This window comes from Lynx canadensis, chromosome D1, assembly GCF_007474595.2.
Source record: "Lynx canadensis isolate LIC74 chromosome D1, mLynCan4.pri.v2, whole genome shotgun sequence".
Lineage (NCBI taxonomy): Eukaryota > Metazoa > Chordata > Mammalia > Carnivora > Felidae > Lynx > Lynx canadensis.
The window spans coordinates 102,857,872-102,876,264 of record NC_044312.2 but is presented as its reverse complement, the minus strand read 5'-3'; the positions used below and the strand labels follow the sequence as shown (position 1 = coordinate 102,876,264).

At 50.2% G+C, this 18,393-nt stretch overlaps 1 protein-coding gene across 2 annotated transcripts; it reads left to right on the top strand.

Moving 5' to 3' along the window:
• Positions 1–3,576: 3,576 nt before the first annotated feature.
• Positions 3,577–17,252, top strand: UBE2L6 (ubiquitin conjugating enzyme E2 L6). Of its 2 annotated transcripts, XM_030331875.1 has the most exons (5): positions 3,577–3,698; positions 7,253–7,348; positions 14,545–14,731; positions 15,100–15,192; positions 16,531–17,252. In XM_030331875.1, the coding sequence occupies exons 1-5, from the start codon at positions 3,672–3,674 to the stop codon at positions 16,680–16,682; spliced, it is 555 nt and encodes a 184-aa protein (XP_030187735.1). In that variant the 5' UTR covers positions 3,577–3,671; the 3' UTR covers positions 16,683–17,252. The 2 variants fall into 2 exon arrangements, with proteins under 2 accessions (XP_030187735.1, XP_030187736.1); XM_030331876.1 differs by lacking the exon at positions 15,100–15,192 and having other exon boundaries at positions 3,579–3,698.
• Positions 17,253–18,393: the final 1,141 nt, after the last annotated feature.

The following is an 18,393-nucleotide window of genomic DNA, read 5'->3' as shown; positions in this document are numbered from 1 at the left end:
ACAAATGTATGGCCAACTAATAATCTTTGACAAAGCAGAACAGAATATCCAATGGAATAAAGACAGTCTCTTCAGCAAGGGGTGCTGGGAAAACTGGATAGCGACATGCAGAAGAATGAACCTGGACCAGTTTCTTACACCATATACAAAAATAAACTCAAAATGGATAAAAGACCTAAATGTAAGGTAGGAAGCTATCAAAATCCTCGAGGAGAAAGCAGGCAAAAACCTCTTTGATTTTGGCCGCAGCAACTTCTTACTAAACACGTCTCTGGAGGCAAGGGAAACAAAAGCACAAATGAACTACTGGGACCTCATCAAAATATAAACCTTCTGCACAGAGAAGGAAACAATCAGCAAAACTAAAAGGCAACCGACAGAATGGGAGAAGATATTTGCAAATGACATATCAGATAAAGGGTTAGTATCCAAAATCTATAAAGAACGTATCAAACTCAACACCCAAAAAACAAAGAATCCAGTGAAGAAATGGCCAAAAGACATGAATAGACACTTCTCCAAGGAAGACATCCAGGTGGCCAACTGACATATGAAAAAATGCTCAACTTCGCTCATCATCAGGGAAAGACAAGTCAAAACCACCATGAGATACCACCTCACACCTTTCAGAATGGCTAACATGAACAACTCAGTCAACAACAGATGTTGGTGAGGATGTGGAGAAAGAGGATCTCTTTTGCATTGTTGGAGGGAATGCAAGCTGGTGCAGCTACTCTGGAAAACAGGATGGAGGTTCCTCAAAAAACTAAAAATAGAACTACCCTATGACCCAGCAATTGCACTACTAGGTATTTATCCAAAGGATACAGGTGTGCTGTTTCGAAGGGACACATGCACCCCCATGTTTATAGCAGCACTATCAACAACAGCCAAAGTATGGAAAGAGCCCAAGTGTCCATCGATGGATGAATGGATAAAGAAGATGTGGTATACACACACACACACACACACACACACACACACACACACACACACACAATGGAGTATTCCTCGGCAATCAAAAAGAATGAAATCTTGCCATTTGCAACTACATGGATGGAACTGGAGGGTATTATGCTAAGTGAAATTAGAGAAAGACAAAAATCATATGACTTCACCCATATGAGGACTTTAAGAGACAAAACAGATGAACAGAAGGGAAGGGAAACAAAAATAATATAAAAATAGGGGCGCCTGGGTGGCTCAGTTGGTTGAGCATCCGACTTCAGCTCAGGTCACGATCTCGCGGTCCGTGAGTTCGAGCCCCGCGTCGGGCTCTGGGCTGATGGCTCAGAGCCTGGAGCCTGCTTCCGATTCTGTGTCTCCCTCTCTCTCTGCCCCTCCCCCATTCATGCTCTATCTCTCTCTGTCTCAAAAACAAATGTTAAAAAAAATTTTAATTAAAAAATAATATAAAAACAGGGAGGGGGACAAAACAGAAGAGACTCTTAAATATGAAGAACAAACAGAAGGTTACTAGAGGGATTTTGGGAGGGGGGATGGACTAAATGGGTAAGGGGCACTAAGGAATCTACTCCTGAAATCATTGTTGCACTATATACTAATTTGGATGTAAATTTTTTTTTTAATTTTTTATTTGACGCTTATTTATTTTTGAGACATAGAGAGACAGAGCATGAATGGGGGAGGGTCAGAGAGAGAGGGAGACACAGAATCTGAAACAGGCTCCAAGCTGTCAGCACAGAGCCCGATGCGGGGCTCGAACTCACGGAGTGTGAGATCATGACCTGAGCCGAAGTCGGTCGCCCAACCGACTGAGCCACCCAGGCGCCCCGGATGTAAATTTTAAAAAATAAAAAACAAAATTAGAATAAATAAAAATAAATAAATAAATAAAAGGGGCTGCATTCTTTCTCTCTAAATAGCCTGAGAGCTCCTCAAGGGCAGGAACCCCACTTTTTGAAGATTTTATTTATATTTATTTTATTTTAGAGGGAGAGCAGGGGAGAGGGGCAGAGGGAGAGAATCTTAAGCATGCTCCACGCTCAACATGGAGAACGATACGGGGCAGGATCCCATGACCCTGGGATCCTCACTTGAGCTGAAATCAAGAGTGGGAGCTCAACTGTCTGAGCCACCCAGGCGCCCCTTAAGATTTTGTTTCTAAGTAATCTCTATACCCAACATGGGGCTTGAACTCACAACTCCAGGATCAAGAGTCACATGCTTCATGGGAAGAGCCAGCCAGGCGGCCCAAGGACCTCACTTTCTCATCAGGGTATCTCCTGAAGGCTGTGCCTGGCACTCAGTAGTAAATGCTTATTAACAAAGATGAATGACCAGGGGTGGGTTCAAATACTTTTGTATTTGGAGGAAACTGAAACATCTTCCAGTTTCCTATTCATTTCTGGCACATAGAAGATGCCCGGTTAGTTTCTTGAATTGAATTAAACAGAATTAATCATTCTGCAAATACATCCCGCGTCTGAGCGGAGAAGTTACTTGGTGCTAACAGATTTGGATAAAAACCATGTGGGATACAGACCTCAGAACTCGAAATATGTGCTCAAAATACGCCGATTTCCTTCCTCATTTGGACTTTTGAAAAAAGTCGGTGGGCGTGAGGAATAGGTCCTCCTCCCAAGCAGTCCAAATTTACTAGGTGATTCTTCCCCAGATGCTGCTCCGTGCTTGAAGGCTGCTATTTCACGGTGGCCTCAGCCTCCGGCTAAGGGAAGGGTGTCTGCCCTGGCACCGAGGGGTGGAGACCCCAGGAGGAAGTGGGGGGAGGGCCTGTTTGTCACGGACCGGTGGTAGTATAGGGAGGCCGAGCGGCCTCCTACTGGAGGCTCGCTCTTGAAGTCCATCTTAGGGCTCCCTCCACCGAACTGTTCCCCAAATCAGCACAGAGTAGGCCCTCACTAAACATTAAACCTAATCAAGGGCCAAACGAATTGTGAACGGAACCCCAACAGCGCGAGGACTGGGTCCGCCAGCGCCCCCTTGCGGTGCTCTGCACCAAGCCGCCACCTGGGAGAAGCGTCCCCGCGGTCCCATCGGCGAACGCTGGACACCACAAAGGACCCGAGCTGCCAGGGAAGGGGGCCCCTGGAGGGGATGTCGTCCGCGCCACCCCCCACCCATTTTTAGAGACGGACACTGGGCCCAGGGCGGGGAAGTAGCTCGTCCAGAAGGCCCCGGGAATGCGCTCCAGCGGTTCAGGGCGGCGGTCTGACGGCGGAGGCCTCGGGCGACCCGCGACCGGGCTGCGGTGGCACCTCAAGCAGTCCGTGCTGACTCACGGAAAGGGTGTCCCGGCGGCGGCATGGAAGCGCCGGTGGGGATGCCGGGCCACGCGCGACCTCCGGCGGCGGAGCTGCATCTAGAACCCGGATGGACGCACCGGCGCCGCGCCCCCGGGGGCTCGCCGCCCGGTACATGGCGCCCCCCAGCGGGCGTGAGGGACAAGCAACGCCGCGCGCTCCCGGGCCCGCCGCGCCCCCGGCCGCGCGCGCGCGCGGGTCCCGGGAGCCCAGCCCTCCGCGCGGGCAGGCGGGAACCCCAGTCCTCTGCGCCGCGGGGGCGTGGCTGGGGGCGTGGCACTGGGGGCGTGGCTGGGGGAGGTGCGCTCCGAGTCGGCTAGCCGGCCGAGGTCTTATTGCTGCGCTCGGAAGCCCCCGCGCCCGGAAGCCCCCACGCTCGGTCCCGAGATGTCTGCCAGCAAGCGGGTGGCGAAGGTAAGGAGGTCGGGCGACCCCTCTCTCACGGCTCCTCTCGCCTCCCGTGACCTGCTCCTTGCATCCCTCCCCCGGCTTTCCGAGCGCGGTTATTTGTCCCTATTACCGCCGCTTGGCCCGGAGGAAGAGCAGGTCTTCGAGAGGGGCAGGAGATGGAGTCTGAGGAAGCGGGGGCGTATGGAGCGGAGCTGTCCCTGGCGCCCTGGGCTGCGCTGGGGATGCGGATGGTTCCTCCCGAATTGGTTTCGGTTTCTTTTCTCCTACAAGAAACTTGTGATAATAATTGCTTGCTTGTCACTGAGGTGCTGGAAAGGTTCCAGGAGCCAGGCGCTCTGCTGGAGTGGAGGGGTTTAGGGACAGAGATAACCAGAACAAGGTCTTTGCCTTGGTGTAGCTCATGCCCCGCCCTTAATTGGGTACCTGTGTTTCTAGAGTCCCGACCAGTATGGGGTGTTGAGTAGGAATCGGGAACAAAGTTCCCTGGGTATTCTCGGGGGGAAAAGATGCCAAGGCGCAGCTGGCAGGTGTCCCGGAGTAGGTGGTGCGCACTCATTCCTTCTACAAATGTTGTCGAATGCCTGTTATGTGCTGGCTCGTGTTCTAGGAAGTAGGGAAGCAGAGATGAGCAAAAATCCCCCCTCCCTTTGAGCTTTCTTTCCAGTTAGGGACACAATTTGAAATGAGGTCTGGAAGGATGGGAAGGGTCAAATTCCCTAGGATATGGGAAAACCCAGGGTGTTTGAAGGGGTGTAGCCGGGAGGTGGGCACAGGTGGGGAAGGAAGAGAGGTCAGGTGTAATGGGTCTGACATGCCCCAGACTTTGACTCTCTTGGAAGTGCCCTTCCAGTATGCAGAGTGGGAGCAGGGTTAAGGGGGTGAAGAGGGCTGCCTTCTCCTCTCCGCCTTTGAGAGTTAGAGAGTCTCAGGTTGGAACACAGAGCAGGCTCAATCCAGAAGAACTGAAATCCGGAGGTTGGCAACAAAGTGGGGCAAAGGGTCTTTCTAGCCAAGTGGGAAAGAACTAGGAGCCGGTATTTATCACACTGGCACCACTAAGTGCCTGGCCATTTACATTAGCTCGTCAGATTCTCACAGCAACCCTGTGAGAGAAGCCGTATACCCCCATTTTACAGATGAGGAAGTGGAGGCTCAGAGAGAATAACTCGATTGTCCAGGGTCACCCAGTAAGGAGTGATGGGACTGGGATAGGAGTCCAGGTTGGTAGGGCTCCAACCTGCACACCCTTCCAGTGGCCTCTTTACTTTTATTTTCTATTTCTCTGAGTCAGGTGATTTCCTAATAGGCCTCAAGAAAGAGCTGAGTGTCCTAGGTTGGGTTTCACATCCTCAGGCTTGCAGAATCTTTTGGCAGAACTCATTTATAACAGAAAAGTCCCAAGGGGCACCTGGGTGGCTCAATTGGTCGAGCATCCAACTTTGGCTCAGGTCATGATCTCGCGGTTCGTGAGTTTGAGCCTGATATCAAGCTCTGTGCTGACAGCTCAGAGCCTGGAGCCTGCTTCAGAGTCTGTATCTCCCTCTCTCTCTGCCCCTTCCCCTGCTTGCACTCTGTCTCACTCTCAAAAATAAGTAAACATTAAAAAAATTTTTTTAATATAATAAATGAGGGGTCAGAGCCTGTGCAGAAGGCACAAGAAGCAGTTTTTTGTTATGAATAGAGAGTATGGGCTAGCTAAGAGATAGGAGATGGGGCCAGGGTTGTGTTTCTATGTTGGGGGTTCAGAGAAAGTTCACGTGGTCCACAGTATGAAAAGCCCCTCCCAAACTGTGAACTGGTTTTGAGCCACCTTTGTTTATACCACAGTTTCCCAGCCTCATTACTGTTGACATCTGGGGCTGGCTAATTCTTTGTAAGATGTTTGTCGGCATCCCTGGCCTCAACCCACTAGATGCTGGCATCACTCCCCCAATGTGTGACAACCAGAAATGTTCTACGGGTGCCTGGTGGCTCAGTCGGTTAAGCATTCCAACTCTTGATCTCAGCTCAGGTCTTTTTTTTTTTTTTTATTTTTTTATTTTTAAGAGAGAGAGAGCACAAGTGCACATGTGCATGAGCGGGGGAGGGGCAGGAGAGGGGGAGAGAGAATCCCAAGCAGGCTCCGCGATGCCAACACAGAGCCTGACCAGGGGCTCCATCCCATGAACCATCAGATCATGGCCCCAACCAAAATCAAGAGTCAGGTGCTTAACTGACTGAGCCACCCAGGTGCCCCATCAGCTCAGGTCTTGAGCTCAGAGTCATGAGTTCAAGCCCTGCATTGGGCTCTGCACTGGCTGTGAAGCCTCCTTAAAAAAAAAAAAAAAAAGGCCTAGGCATTGCCTAGTGTCCGCTGGGGGTGTGGGGTCAAACTGCCCCCAGTTGACAACCAATGGTTTATACCCATTTGCTGTTCCAGAGGCATATGACCTTGCCCTTGAATGTCTTCTTATCTGTTATTGTTATTGTTATTGTTTTGTTTTCAAAGAAAAAAAAAAAGTCTGTTGACCCCCGAAGAGGAGACGGGTTCCTTGGTCGATGTGTTTGAGAAGTTCTGCATGCTGTGGGTGCACAGCTTGGAGATTTGTGATGCACAATAGCACATTGAAGGCTCTGGGAAGTCCTGCAGTAAAGGAATCTGTTTAGCTTTGTGCTTTCCGATGTACTTGACCGTGGATCCCTTTTCCATCAATAACTATTGAGCTTGCATGGAACACACTGTATCTTTGCTCTGACCCGGCCTCTGCCTTGGTGCCTGTCCCCTTCCCTGCATGGCCTGGCACAGTGGCGCCCTCTGCGAAACCTTCCCGCTCCCCTGTCCTCTTCCCTATTATGTGTCCGTACCCGTTATTCACATAGTCACATTCACCTTTCTGCCATCACTCCAGCAAAGTTCTTGAGGGCTGGGCCCTTCTTACTCAAGTGTCGCTAGAGGATGCTCCATAAAGGGCTGTAGGGAGAATCCGCTGATGTCCGGGTATCTGGGCTACCTCTCTAGGGGACGGGGTGAGTCACTCCTTGTCCCCTTGTTTCTCTGCATGATGTGTTTCTCTGCTGCAGTCTGTCTGAACCGTCTTCCTTCCCCAGGCCTGGTCTGGAGGACTTTGTCTTTGCTGTCCACTCTGAGCACTGTAAGGGCCTGTCGTCATGCTAGACACGCAGTGCATGCTGTAAGGAGGGAGGGAGGGAGGGAGAGAGTTAGGACCTTTCAGGAAGACAGCAAGATGACAGAGGTCAGGTGGTATCTTGGTTTCAGGAGGAAAGGCTCTGAAGAGAGTTTACTCCCAAGTGGTAACATCTGGAAGCAGCGATCTGCACCTTCCTCCCACCCAGTACCTCCAGAGCTTGGTGAGCCTGAAGTTGGATAAGTCACTTAAAGCACATAGCGCTGTGCCTGACACATTCTGAGAACTCAGTAGTTGAGGGCTCTGACTTCGCCGGCTTCTGCCCCTGAAGGTGTCCTTTTTGAAACTTGGGACAGCTCGCTGCTGGGACAGGGAGGTGGGGGGCTGAAGTAGGGGAGACCGGCAAGCTGCTCACTGATGCATCCCCTGCAGGAGCTGGAGAGTCTCCAGGCAAAGCTTCCCCGGTACCTACGGAACCTGTTCAGCCATGATGCCGATGTCCTGGTGTGGCACGCCCTCCTGCTACCTGTGAGTGTCGCCGGGGATCATGGCCTTTGATTAGGGTGACAGGCCAAAGCCGTGAGCAGGGAGGCTGAGGGCTGGGTGAGAACTTCCCCTGTCGTGGAGTCCTTTTTGTAACTGGAGGTTAGTCGTTGGTAGAGGAGGTCTCTGGACTGATTGCTTCTGAGGTCAGAGCAGACCGATGAAGAGGTTAACAGATTTTTGGATCTGGTAGGAGAGCCTGTCCTCAAACCCGTAGGACAAGCCCACCTGGTGACAACCCGTCACCGAGCCCACCAAGAAGCTACAACAGACAAACAGCATCAAAAGAAGAAAGAAAAGATCTCTTGGACCTTTGTCGGAGGCTGGGGATAAAGTTCCTGTTCGTAGTTGGTAGAATTTGCTCCTTCAAACCCAAAATGTATTTTGTTTTCTTTTAAAGGTCATATTCCTGGGGTGCCGGGGTGGCTCAGTTGGTTGTGTCCGACTCTTGATTTCGGCTCAGGACATGATCTCACAGTTTGTGGGTTTGAGCCTCACACAGGACTCTCTGCTGACAGTGCGGAGCCTGCTTGGGCTTCTCTATCTCTCCCTCTCTCTCTGCCCTTCCTCTACGCACACTCTCTACCTCCAAATAAATAAGTAAATTAAAAAAAAAATTAATGTTTTTTTTTAAATTGATAGTCTTTTTAAAAAATTTTGTTTAATGTGTATTTATTTTTGAGAGAGGGAGAGAGAGCATGAGTGGGGGAGGAGGAGAGAGAGACGGAGACACAGAATCCGAAGCAGCCTCCAGGCTCTGAGCTTCAGCACGGAGCCCGACGCGGGGCTCGAACTCACAAACCACGAGATCATGACCTGAGCCAAAGTTGGATGCTTAACCAACTGAGCCACCCAGGCGTCCCCCAGAAATAAATTTAAAGATCATATTTCAGACAACTATTTCTTTTTTATTCTAGCATAGTTAACCTACAGTGGTATATTAGTTCCAGGTGTACAATAATATAATGATAGGACAACTGTTGTTACATATGGCGACGTAGATAACTTATCTTTACCATTCTGATTTGTCTCCATTTATTAGATCTCTCTCAGTAAAATCTCCCCCTGAAAATAATATTCTAGTGGACCAATCTGAGTGCAGGATTTCTCTTTTATTATTAATAGACTGAAGATCTTTTCTATGGGAGAGTCATCTATACACGTTTAATTACATGGACATAAACATTAAAACAGTGAAACTTGTCATTAGCTCTTTGGAAGATAAAAAGAACCATTCATTTGATTATTTAGGATTTGGTCTTTTTACTGACAATGCAATGGCCTGGATTGTGCCCTCTTCTCTTTCAGCCGGCCTGGTAGTCCTGAAAAATAGGGAAAGGCTTGACTCGGGGCAACATAGGAACCTCGGTCGTGTCCAGTGGGCTGCTAGGTTGAAGCAATCCGTTTACCTGGCTTGGAGTGAGGACAGCTGCTCTGGGCCTCAGGGGCCAGAGGAAGAAGGTGCTAGAAGGTGCTCCAGGGACTGATTAGATGCCCCAGGGAGGCTAGCTCTGAGGTGGATGAGAGTAAAGGTGGAGGAGCGGGTGAGAAGGCAGAAGGTGGGCGACAGGGACACCTGGGGGACGTCACATTTCAGAGAATACTGTGAAATCACAGTCGGCAAGACCAAGGTGGGGCGTCTTCTGGTCTGAGCACAATTCCAGCGTGTGGAGGGGTGTCTCTGCCCCACCTCCAAGCAATTCTTAGGACACCAGCTGGGTGTCCTACTATTAAAAACAATATTTTTAGAATTTTTAAAATGTTTTATTTATTTTTGAGAGAGAGAGAGACAGATTATGAGCAGGGGAGGGGCAGAGAGAGAGGGAGACAGAAGCACGGAGCCCGATATGGGGCTTGAACCTGTGAACCACGAGATCATGACCTGAGCCGAAGTTGGACGCTTCACCAACTGAGCCACCCAGGCGCCCTCCCAAAATCATGTTTTAATGCTTATTTATTTAGAGAGAGGCAGAGAGTGCGAACAGGGGAGGAGCAGAGAGAGAAGGAGAGAGAGAATCCCAAGCAAGTCCCGCACTGCAAGCACAGAGCCCAACTTGGAGCTTGAACCCACCAACCATGAGATCATGACCTGAGCTGAAATCAAGAGTCGGACGCTTAACCAGCTGAGCCACCCAGGCGCCCCTGGATGTCCTGTGTCCTACTATTTAACTCACTTCTGACTCCATCTACCCTGGAGGTAGCATCGGATCCCACAGATTAAAGGCTGGGTTCCACATGACTGTCCCTTTTACACACCCTGCCCCTCCTCCCCTCAGATGTCAGTCCCAAGTCCCGGTTGCTTCTGACTGAATGGTTATAGATCAGAGGCTCCCATGACCCCTTCTTCAGGTTCACTTAATTTGCTAGGGCGGCTCACAGAACTCAGAAGCATTTTACTTGCTAGATTGCCAGTGCAAGATGGGGGAAGGGCGCGGGGCTTCCGTGCCCTCTCTGGACACGCCATCTCCCCAAGCCAACATGCGTTCACCAGCCCAGAAGCTCTCTGAACCCTGCCCTTCTGGGTTTTCACAGAGGCTTTATTACTTAAGCATGATTGATTAAATCTTTGGCCTTTGGTGACTGAACTCTAGCCCTTCTCCCCTTCAGCCCTCTAACCCCCTGGTTGGTTCCCCCTGACTATAGCCCCCCTCCTTAGGTGCTTCCAAAGCTACCTCATTAACATAACAAAAGACATTTTCGTCACTCTCAACACTTGGGATTGGGGGACCAGAGGTTGATGCAGAACAGCCAGCTAAGGGGGCCCAGAAGTGCCTGATGAAGCCGTAAAGGAGGAATGGTTGGAGGGCAGGGGAAGGAGAACCCAGACAGGTCTGTGGGATGAGCTGACAGATTGTCCCTTAAAAGCTCAGTCTCCGCATACATGCTCACCAAGGTGGCCCCACCTGTCACCTCTTATCACGGAAGCTGACAGCGGGATGAGCTTTTGAAAGCTAATAGTAAGAGTTGCCATTCATTACCCACTGTGGACCGAGCCCTGTTTCCAGGGCATTGCCTGAGCAGTCGTACTGAGCCCTGTCAACCGCTCCGTGAGGAAGACTGACATCTTTTTAGGGTTGGGGAAATGGAGGCTGAGGCAGTTGAGTAACTTGTCACACAGAAGGTCACACAGAATAAGGTGGCAGGATACTGACTTTCCTACGATTTACTAATGGCTAAAATAGGATCACTTTTGAGGTTGGAAAAAAAAATTCTAGGGCTCTTAGGATATTGACGCAGAACAAAATATGATTAGCTTCCAATTATCAGTGCTGCCAAAATGACATAATAATAGTATAATATAATAGTATTAATATAATATATAATATAATAATATAATTATAATATAATATAATACAATATAGTATAGTATAATATAATATAATATAATATAATATAATATAATATAATAGTAGATGCTGATAGTGGTGAGCTTTCATAATACTTTTATCCAATGGCAGTTTTGTTGGGACTAAAGTTCAATTCTCCACAGCTTCAGCAAAGAAGCCCCCTTCCAGTGAGGCAGTTGGCCAACACCTATAAAACACCAACTCTTCGGGGCGCCTGGGTAGCGCAGTCGGTTAAGCGTCCGACTTCAGCCAGGTCACGATCTCGCAGTCCGGGAGTTCGAGCCCCACGTCGGGCTCTGGGCTGATGGCTCAGAGCCTGGAGCCTGTTTCCGATTCTGTGTCTCCCTCTCTCTCTGCCCCTCCCCCGTTTATGCTCTGTCTCTCTCTGTCCCAAAAATAAATAAACGTTGAAAAGAAAAAATTTAAAACACCAACTCTTCTCTAAGCACTTAGCAATGAATTTTTTTTGTAAAAAAAAAAAAGATAAAAAAAATAAGGTGGCAGAGCTGGAAGAATAGCCAAGTGCTTTTTTTAAGCCCCAAACTCAGGGGCACCTGGGTGGCTCAGTTGGCTAAGCACCTGACTCTTGATCTCGGCTTGGGTCATGATCCCACAGTTGGTGAGATTGAGCCTCACATGGGGGTCTGCGCTGACAGTGAGGAGCCTGCTTGGGATTCTCTCTCTCCTCTCTCTCTGACTTTCACTCTCTCTTTCTCTCTCAAATAAAGTAAACTTAAAAAAAAAATAATGAAAAATAAACCGAAAGCTTAGAAGGAAAGCAGACTTTCTCAGCTGACCCTAAGGTAGAGTATGAAAGCCCTCGGGGTGGCCCAGCTTCTTCATTTTACAGATGAGGGTCCCGATTCCTGGAGGAGCTCAAAGCCACATGGTGGGCTTGAGGCAGAGCTGGGGTGGGCTCCCAGGGCCTTCAAGTCCAAGGCTCCTCTGTTAAGACCCAGGAAGCCCAGCATGCAACCCTGCAGACAGGACACATGGACATTCTCCCGTCCTTTTCTGAGGCCTCATGCTCGGCTCTGTCTCCACTGCACAGGCCTTGGTCTCTTATCATCAAGAATGAAAAGCTGAGCCATTTTCCTTACCTGCCCTATACAGTTGCCCCATCTCTTATCTCAGACACACCCAAGACCCCTATGGCTCCCCTTTGCCCTCTGCTAACTAAGAGGAGTTCTCTTAAGACTTTGACTGTGGGCTTACATCCATATGTCCTTGTCCTGTCTTCTCAGTAACAAAGGCTCTGAAAGGATCTGGAGCTTTGGAAGCAGCCAGAAGCCCCTGGAGTCTGTGCTGGGGTCACCCGAGTTCTGGGGCTCCCCCCTTCTAGGGGTGTAGACTAGTGCTCACATGTGGAGACATAGAGTTGGCAATTCTGGGTTCCCCTCCAGCACTCCACTGGGGCCCTGGGCAAGTTACAAGACATTGAACTTGAGCTTCCTCATCTGAAAATGTAGATGCTAATAGTGGTGAGTTTTCATAATACCTACTGTATTACCTACTGACACACAGATAGTGCTTTCCATGTGCTGTTCTAAGCCCTTAACATAAATTAACTCATTTAGTTCTCACATAAGCTGTATGAAGAAGCCTATTATTGTCATAGGGAAGCACAGAGGTTAAGTTACTTGCCTAAGGTCACACAGCTAGAGTGGCAGAGCCAATATTCATACCGTGGCTCCAAAGTCCATGGAACCCCTGCCCTCTGCTGCCTGGACTAATGTTTGTCAAGCTCTTAACACAAGGTGGCACAGAATAGGCACCCAGGAAAGTTTTTCAGTTTGCTCGAAGTCTGGAGGGTCTTCTACTGGCCCCTGGCTACCCCTAACCCCCAGTCACTCCAGCCCCCGAGTTCTTTCTCTCTGTTAAATTTTTTTATTATGGTAAAGTACACAATAACAATATTTACCCTTTTTATGTTTACAGTTCAGGGGCACTAACCCCATTGCATTGTTGTGCAACTGTCCCCATCACCCACCTCCAGAACGTTTTCATCTTCCCCTTCCGAAACTCTGTACCCATGAAACACTGACTCCCCATTCCCTCTCCCCCTGCCCCGCCCCATCACCTGGCATCTCATTTTCTATTTTATGGCTGTGAATCTGACTATTCTGGGTACCTCACGTAAGTGGAGTCATACAGTATTTGTTCTTTTTTCTCTAGCTTGTTTCACTTAGCATAATGTCTTCAAAGTTCATCCATGTTGGGGCACACGTCAGAATTTCATTCCTTTTTAAGGGTGAATAATATTCCATTGTACATGTATGCCACATTTTGTTTCTGCATTCATCCATCAGTGAGTATTTGGGTTGTTAGCATGGATCCTGTGCTAATTCTGTGTTCGGATTTTTTTTTAAATTTTTTAATCCATTTGAGAGAGAAAGACAGAGCATGAGGAGGGGAGGGACGGAGAGAGAGGGAGACACAGGATCCGAAGCAGACTGCAGGCTCTGAGCTGTCAACAGAGCCCGACTCGGGGCTCGAACCCACGAACCATGAGATCATGACCTGAGCCAAAGTCGGATGTTTAACCGACTGAGCCACCCAGGCGCCCCCTCTATGTTTAGATTTTTGAGGAATTGCCATACGTTTTTCCACAGTGGCTGCACCATTTTACATTCCCAAGCCCCTGACTTCTTATGATCCCCTCATTTTCTCCATTCCGCCCCCCCCAGTAATGATTTCTCCCATGCTTCATTCTTCTATTGCATTCTTCTTTTGCAACATGAAGACGTTGAAGCCGAGATGGCCATTTGTGGCGTCATGGACGGACCTTGAAGGCATTATGCTAAGTGAAATGAGTCAGGCAGAGAAAGACAAATTCTCTATGAACTCATCTATAGATGGAATTTTTAAAAGTTTATTTATTTGTTTATTTTTTTTAACGTTTATTAATTTTTGAGACGGAGAGAGGCAGAGCATGAACAGGGGAGGGGCAGAGAGAGAGGGAGACACAGAATCCGAAACAGGCTCCAGGTTCCGAGCTGTCAGCACAGAGCCCGACGTGGGGCTCGAACTCACGGACCGTGAGATCATGACCTGAGCCGAAGTCGGACGCTTAACCAACTGAGCCACCCAGGCGCCCCTGTTTGTTTGTTTAGAGAGCAGGGGAAGGGCAGAGAGAGAGGGAGAGAGGGAGAGAGGGAGAGAGAGAGAGAGAGAGAGAGAGAGAGAGAGAGAGAGAGAGAATCCCAAGCAGGCTCTGCACTGTCAGCACAGAGCAGGATGCGGGGCTCAAACTCATGAACCATGCAGTCATGACCTGAGGCGAAACCAAGAGTTGGATGCTTAACTGACTGAGCCACCCGGGCGCCCCATCTTTTCTTTTTAATTGTATCTGTGTGAGAAGACGGACGTTCGCTGAGCCCATGGTGGTAGTCATTTTACCATCCACTTACACCATCGTGTTTGTCGATTCTTTTTCAATAGAAATGGACAGAAATTAATTATCCAGTGAAAAAAAAAAAAAAGAGCTGAGATAGTCCTACTCAAATGTGACCCCGTTTTCGAACGAGGAAGCTGAGGCCCAAAGGTGGGAGGTGGCTGGCCCACAGTTGTTGCACAGAAAGAGCCAGGGTGGGACTTTTGTGACTCCCAGGCCAGTGTTCTTTTGTGACTCCACTAATCCACGGCTCAGTTGCCCAGTGAGTACAGGAACCACCCGTGTCCGTTCATGGTCCCACCTGGGCGTGCCACAGAGGACTCCTCGGAGTCCAGGGGCGAGGCCGGGAGAGGGGCCGCCAGACCAAGGCCCCGGGAGGAAAACAGGCTTTTCAGAGCAGACGTGTGCTGGAATAGAGCTTCACCCCTTCTCTTGCGCAGGAGAAGCCACCCTACAACCTCAAGGCTTTCCACCTGCGCATCAACTTCCCTGAGGACTATCCGTTCAAGCCTCCTACAGTGACATTCACCACCAGGATCTACCACCCCAACGTGGGCCACAATGGAGAGGTTTGCCTGCCCATCACCAGCAAGGAGAACTGGAGTCCTTACACCAAGACCTGCCAAGGTGGGGCTGGGCCTCGCCTAACGGGAGGGTCTGATCCTGGAGGAGAGGTGATGGGACTGATTTTGAATCAGAAAACGCCCCAAAGAGGGGAGATAAAAATGGCGGGTCTCAGCTGAGCCTGTCTTCAGATAGAAGGGATGCGTCCTGAGATCCTGGGCCTGCTGACCTGGTCCTGCCTCGGCTTTCTACCTGGGCAGGTGGGACAGAGCAGCGTGGCCACGGGTCTGGGAGGGACCTGCTCTGTTGCTCTGTCTGCGGACCTTGCCGAGGTCTGCTCCTTTGCAGGCTCAGAGCCCTAAATGACAGTTGAGGGGATTGGCCCAGTAATGGCAGTACGTGTGGATTAAATGCTTTCTGCCCTGTGCTAGGAGCTTCACACACCACCTTCATCCAGTCCCCCAGCAGCCCCATACGGAGTGCTCGCATTGCCCGTTGCATAGATGAGCACAGTGAGGCCTGTGGTAAGTGAAGCACTGGCCTGTGGTCGTCCCGCTGTCAGGTGGCAGAGCTGGGACTCACAGCCGGGCTTGGCTGACTCTAGACCAGCACTACCCTGCAGAACTTTCTATAGTGATGGAAATGATCCATGGCTGCCCTGTCCACTTCCCTAGCCTCTGTGACAGGTGGCGATGGAGCACCTGAAGTGTGGTCCTGCGACTGACCTGAATTCCTGATTGCAGTTCATTTTAATTCCTTTCAGTTTAGAGATCTGCATGTGGCTAGTGGCTACCATATTGGACAGTGCATTTCTATAGAGTCCGTGAACGTCATCGGTGTGTGAACCAACTCAGGATTTTGGTTTTTTTTTAGTGTTTATTTAATTTTTTTTTTAACATTTATTCATTTTTGAGAGACAGAAACAGAACATGAGTGGGGGAGGGGCAGAGAGAGAGGGAGACACAGAATCTGAAGCAGGCTCCAGGCTCTGAGCTGTCAGCACAGAGCCCGACGTGGGGCTCGAACCCACGAACCGTGAGATCACAACCAGAGCCGAAGTTGGACCGTTAACCAACTGAGCCACTCAGGTGCCCCTGGACCAGCTCAGGAGTTCTTAGCCTTAGAAACAAGGTCGCGGGGTGCGGGGGGTGGGGGAAGGGGAGGAGGAGTGGTCCTTGGGTGAGCTTCAGGGGGTCTGTGCAGCACTTTTAACTTAGAACTTCATGTTGGCGTGTATTCACACGTGCATGTGCCTCGAGAGATGGCCCACCGCCTTCTGGTTCCCAGAGCCATCCGTGAAAGGTTAGGAGCCACGGGGCAATAGCACTTTATAGTCTGGAGCCTCAGAACCCCTTTTCCCAAATAAAAGTTGATTTATTTGGAATCCTTTTTAAAAATTTTTTTTTTAATTTCATTTATTTTGAGAGAGAAAGAGAGCAAGCAGAGGAGAGGCAGAGAGAGAGGGAGAGAGAGAATCCCAAGCGGGCGACATACTGTCAGCGTGGAGCCCGACTTAGGGCTATTTGGACTCTTAATATCAAACAGAAAAACAGGGCGGCTCTTGTTGGAAACAGAAACCCCATTTATCTCATTGACCCCCCACGATGAGACGTTTCTGTGAAGCCATGGAACATGGTTTGAAAAGCACTGACATAGCCAGACAGACGGCTTTGGGCACCGTCAGTGAGGAATGAGGGGCTTTTAACTTGGTTGTAATGTCATCATCCTAAGAAATCGACCTCCTTGGGGTCCCCCACGGACTGAGCGTGCAGGTGCCGGGGGATCTGGGAGGGGGCTGCCATCGCCTCCTTCCCTGGATTTTTCTCTCCGTCCTGATGTCCTGACCTGGCTTCTCTCCCCAGTCTTGGAGGCCCTCAACGTGCTGGTGAACAGACCAGACCTGGGGCAGCCGGTCCGGTTGGAGCTCGCAGACCTACTGAAGCAAGATCCGGAGCTGTTCCACAGGGAGGCCAGGGAGTTCACCCTCAAGTATGGAGTCGACCGGCCCTCCTAACTGGTTCTGACCCCTGTCTTTGCCGGATCCTCTCTGTGTGACGGGCGGACATTTCGTGGAAGCTGTGGGGGGCCGGGGGGGGGTGCGGCTGGAGCCTCCTCTCATTTGTTCCATGTTTTCCTTCTTAAGTAGCTAGTCATTAGCCTGTGTGTGTGTGGGGGGGGGGGGGCATGGACCCATTCCCACGTTCACCTGGCCACAGTGTGCTTTTCCTGCTCTTTCTCTGCCCCAGAGGCAGACGAGTTCACGTTTGTGCAATTACAGGCCAGCTCTCCAGGGCTCCGTGGTCTCACAGACACAGGTCGCCTTCAGGCCAGCTGGCAGGAAATGAGCCCAGGAGCCGCCTCGCATCCCCCTAGGGCCCAGGCAGAGGGGCAGAGGGGACGTGAGGAGTATGGAGGGGGGGCCGGGCACTTGGAGAGAATCGTATTTACACTTGAGTGATTTGTTTATTGAGTATTTGAAGTCAGCCAGACTGCTAATAGGTACTTCATGTCTAGATTTATGCGCGAAACCTTTCCTTTTCCCCTGATGAATCATGAAGTGAAGAATCTAATCTCTATCCAGAAATCTGACTATGTGGTTTTTTTTATAGTGTGATATTTTTTAATGTTTACTTTTGAGAGGCGGGGAGGGGCAGAGGGAGAAGGTGACAGAGATCTGAGGCTCTGTGCTGACAGCAGAGAGCCCGAAGTGGGGCTTTGAACTCACAAACTGTGACATCGTGAGCTGGCCCGAAGTCAGGCGCTTAACTGACTGAGCCGCCCAGGCGTCCCTCAGGCGTCCCTGACTATGTGGTTTGTGTTTTTAAAATTTCTTTAATTTGAGACAGAGAGAGGGTGAGAGAGAGAATGGAGGAGGTGCAGAGAGAGAGAGAGGGTGAGAGAGAGAATGGAGGAGGTGCAGAGAGAGAGAGAGGGACAGAGGATCTGAAGCGGGCTCTGCACGGACAGCAGAGAGCCCGATGCAGAGCTTGAACTCACGAACTGCAAGATCACGACCTGAACCAAAGTCGGATGCTCAACCGACTGAGCCACTCAGGCGCCCCACATGCAATCCCATTAGGTTAGCAGTTTCTGGGGGCCAGGCTTGAGCCTGGGAGGAAGCCCTCCAGCTTCCAGTCCGGGATGACCACAGAGACCATCTGCTTGTCCAGCCATTAAAGTCACAGATGAATTTGGAGACCGGCTGAGTGTTTATTGAGAGGGTGGTGTGGTTTCCTCAGGAGAAGGTGAGGCGGAGGGTTAGCTCCATCTACACAAAGGTGTGGCCCTGTTCCCCAGAACTGGTGGCTCTCTGGGCTTCGAGCTTCACGTAACCCCAAACACTGTGGGCAAAGCTGGCCATGAGGGACTAGGCTGTCAACATGCCCCCACTTTACAGATGAGGCAACTGAGGCCCAGAGTGCTTCAGTGGGTTCCCGGGTCCGCTCTGCCAATCAGGGCAGAGTCCACACCTCCTGCCGCAGTGCCAAACCGGCTGGATTTCGTTTGTGTTTTTCACGAGCTGTTCTCATCCACACACAAAGCTCCAAAAGACTGATAGAGCCAGACAGGATTGTCAGCAGGAAATTATAAGCAGCTCAGGGGGTGCATCTCTAATGAGCAACAGAAAAAACAAAGCCAAGCCAAAACTTCAGCCCAAGCCGAAGGGATTAACTTAACCCGGAGGAAGGACTTTCAGGGGCCAGTGGTTCTAGGCTGCGGGAAAA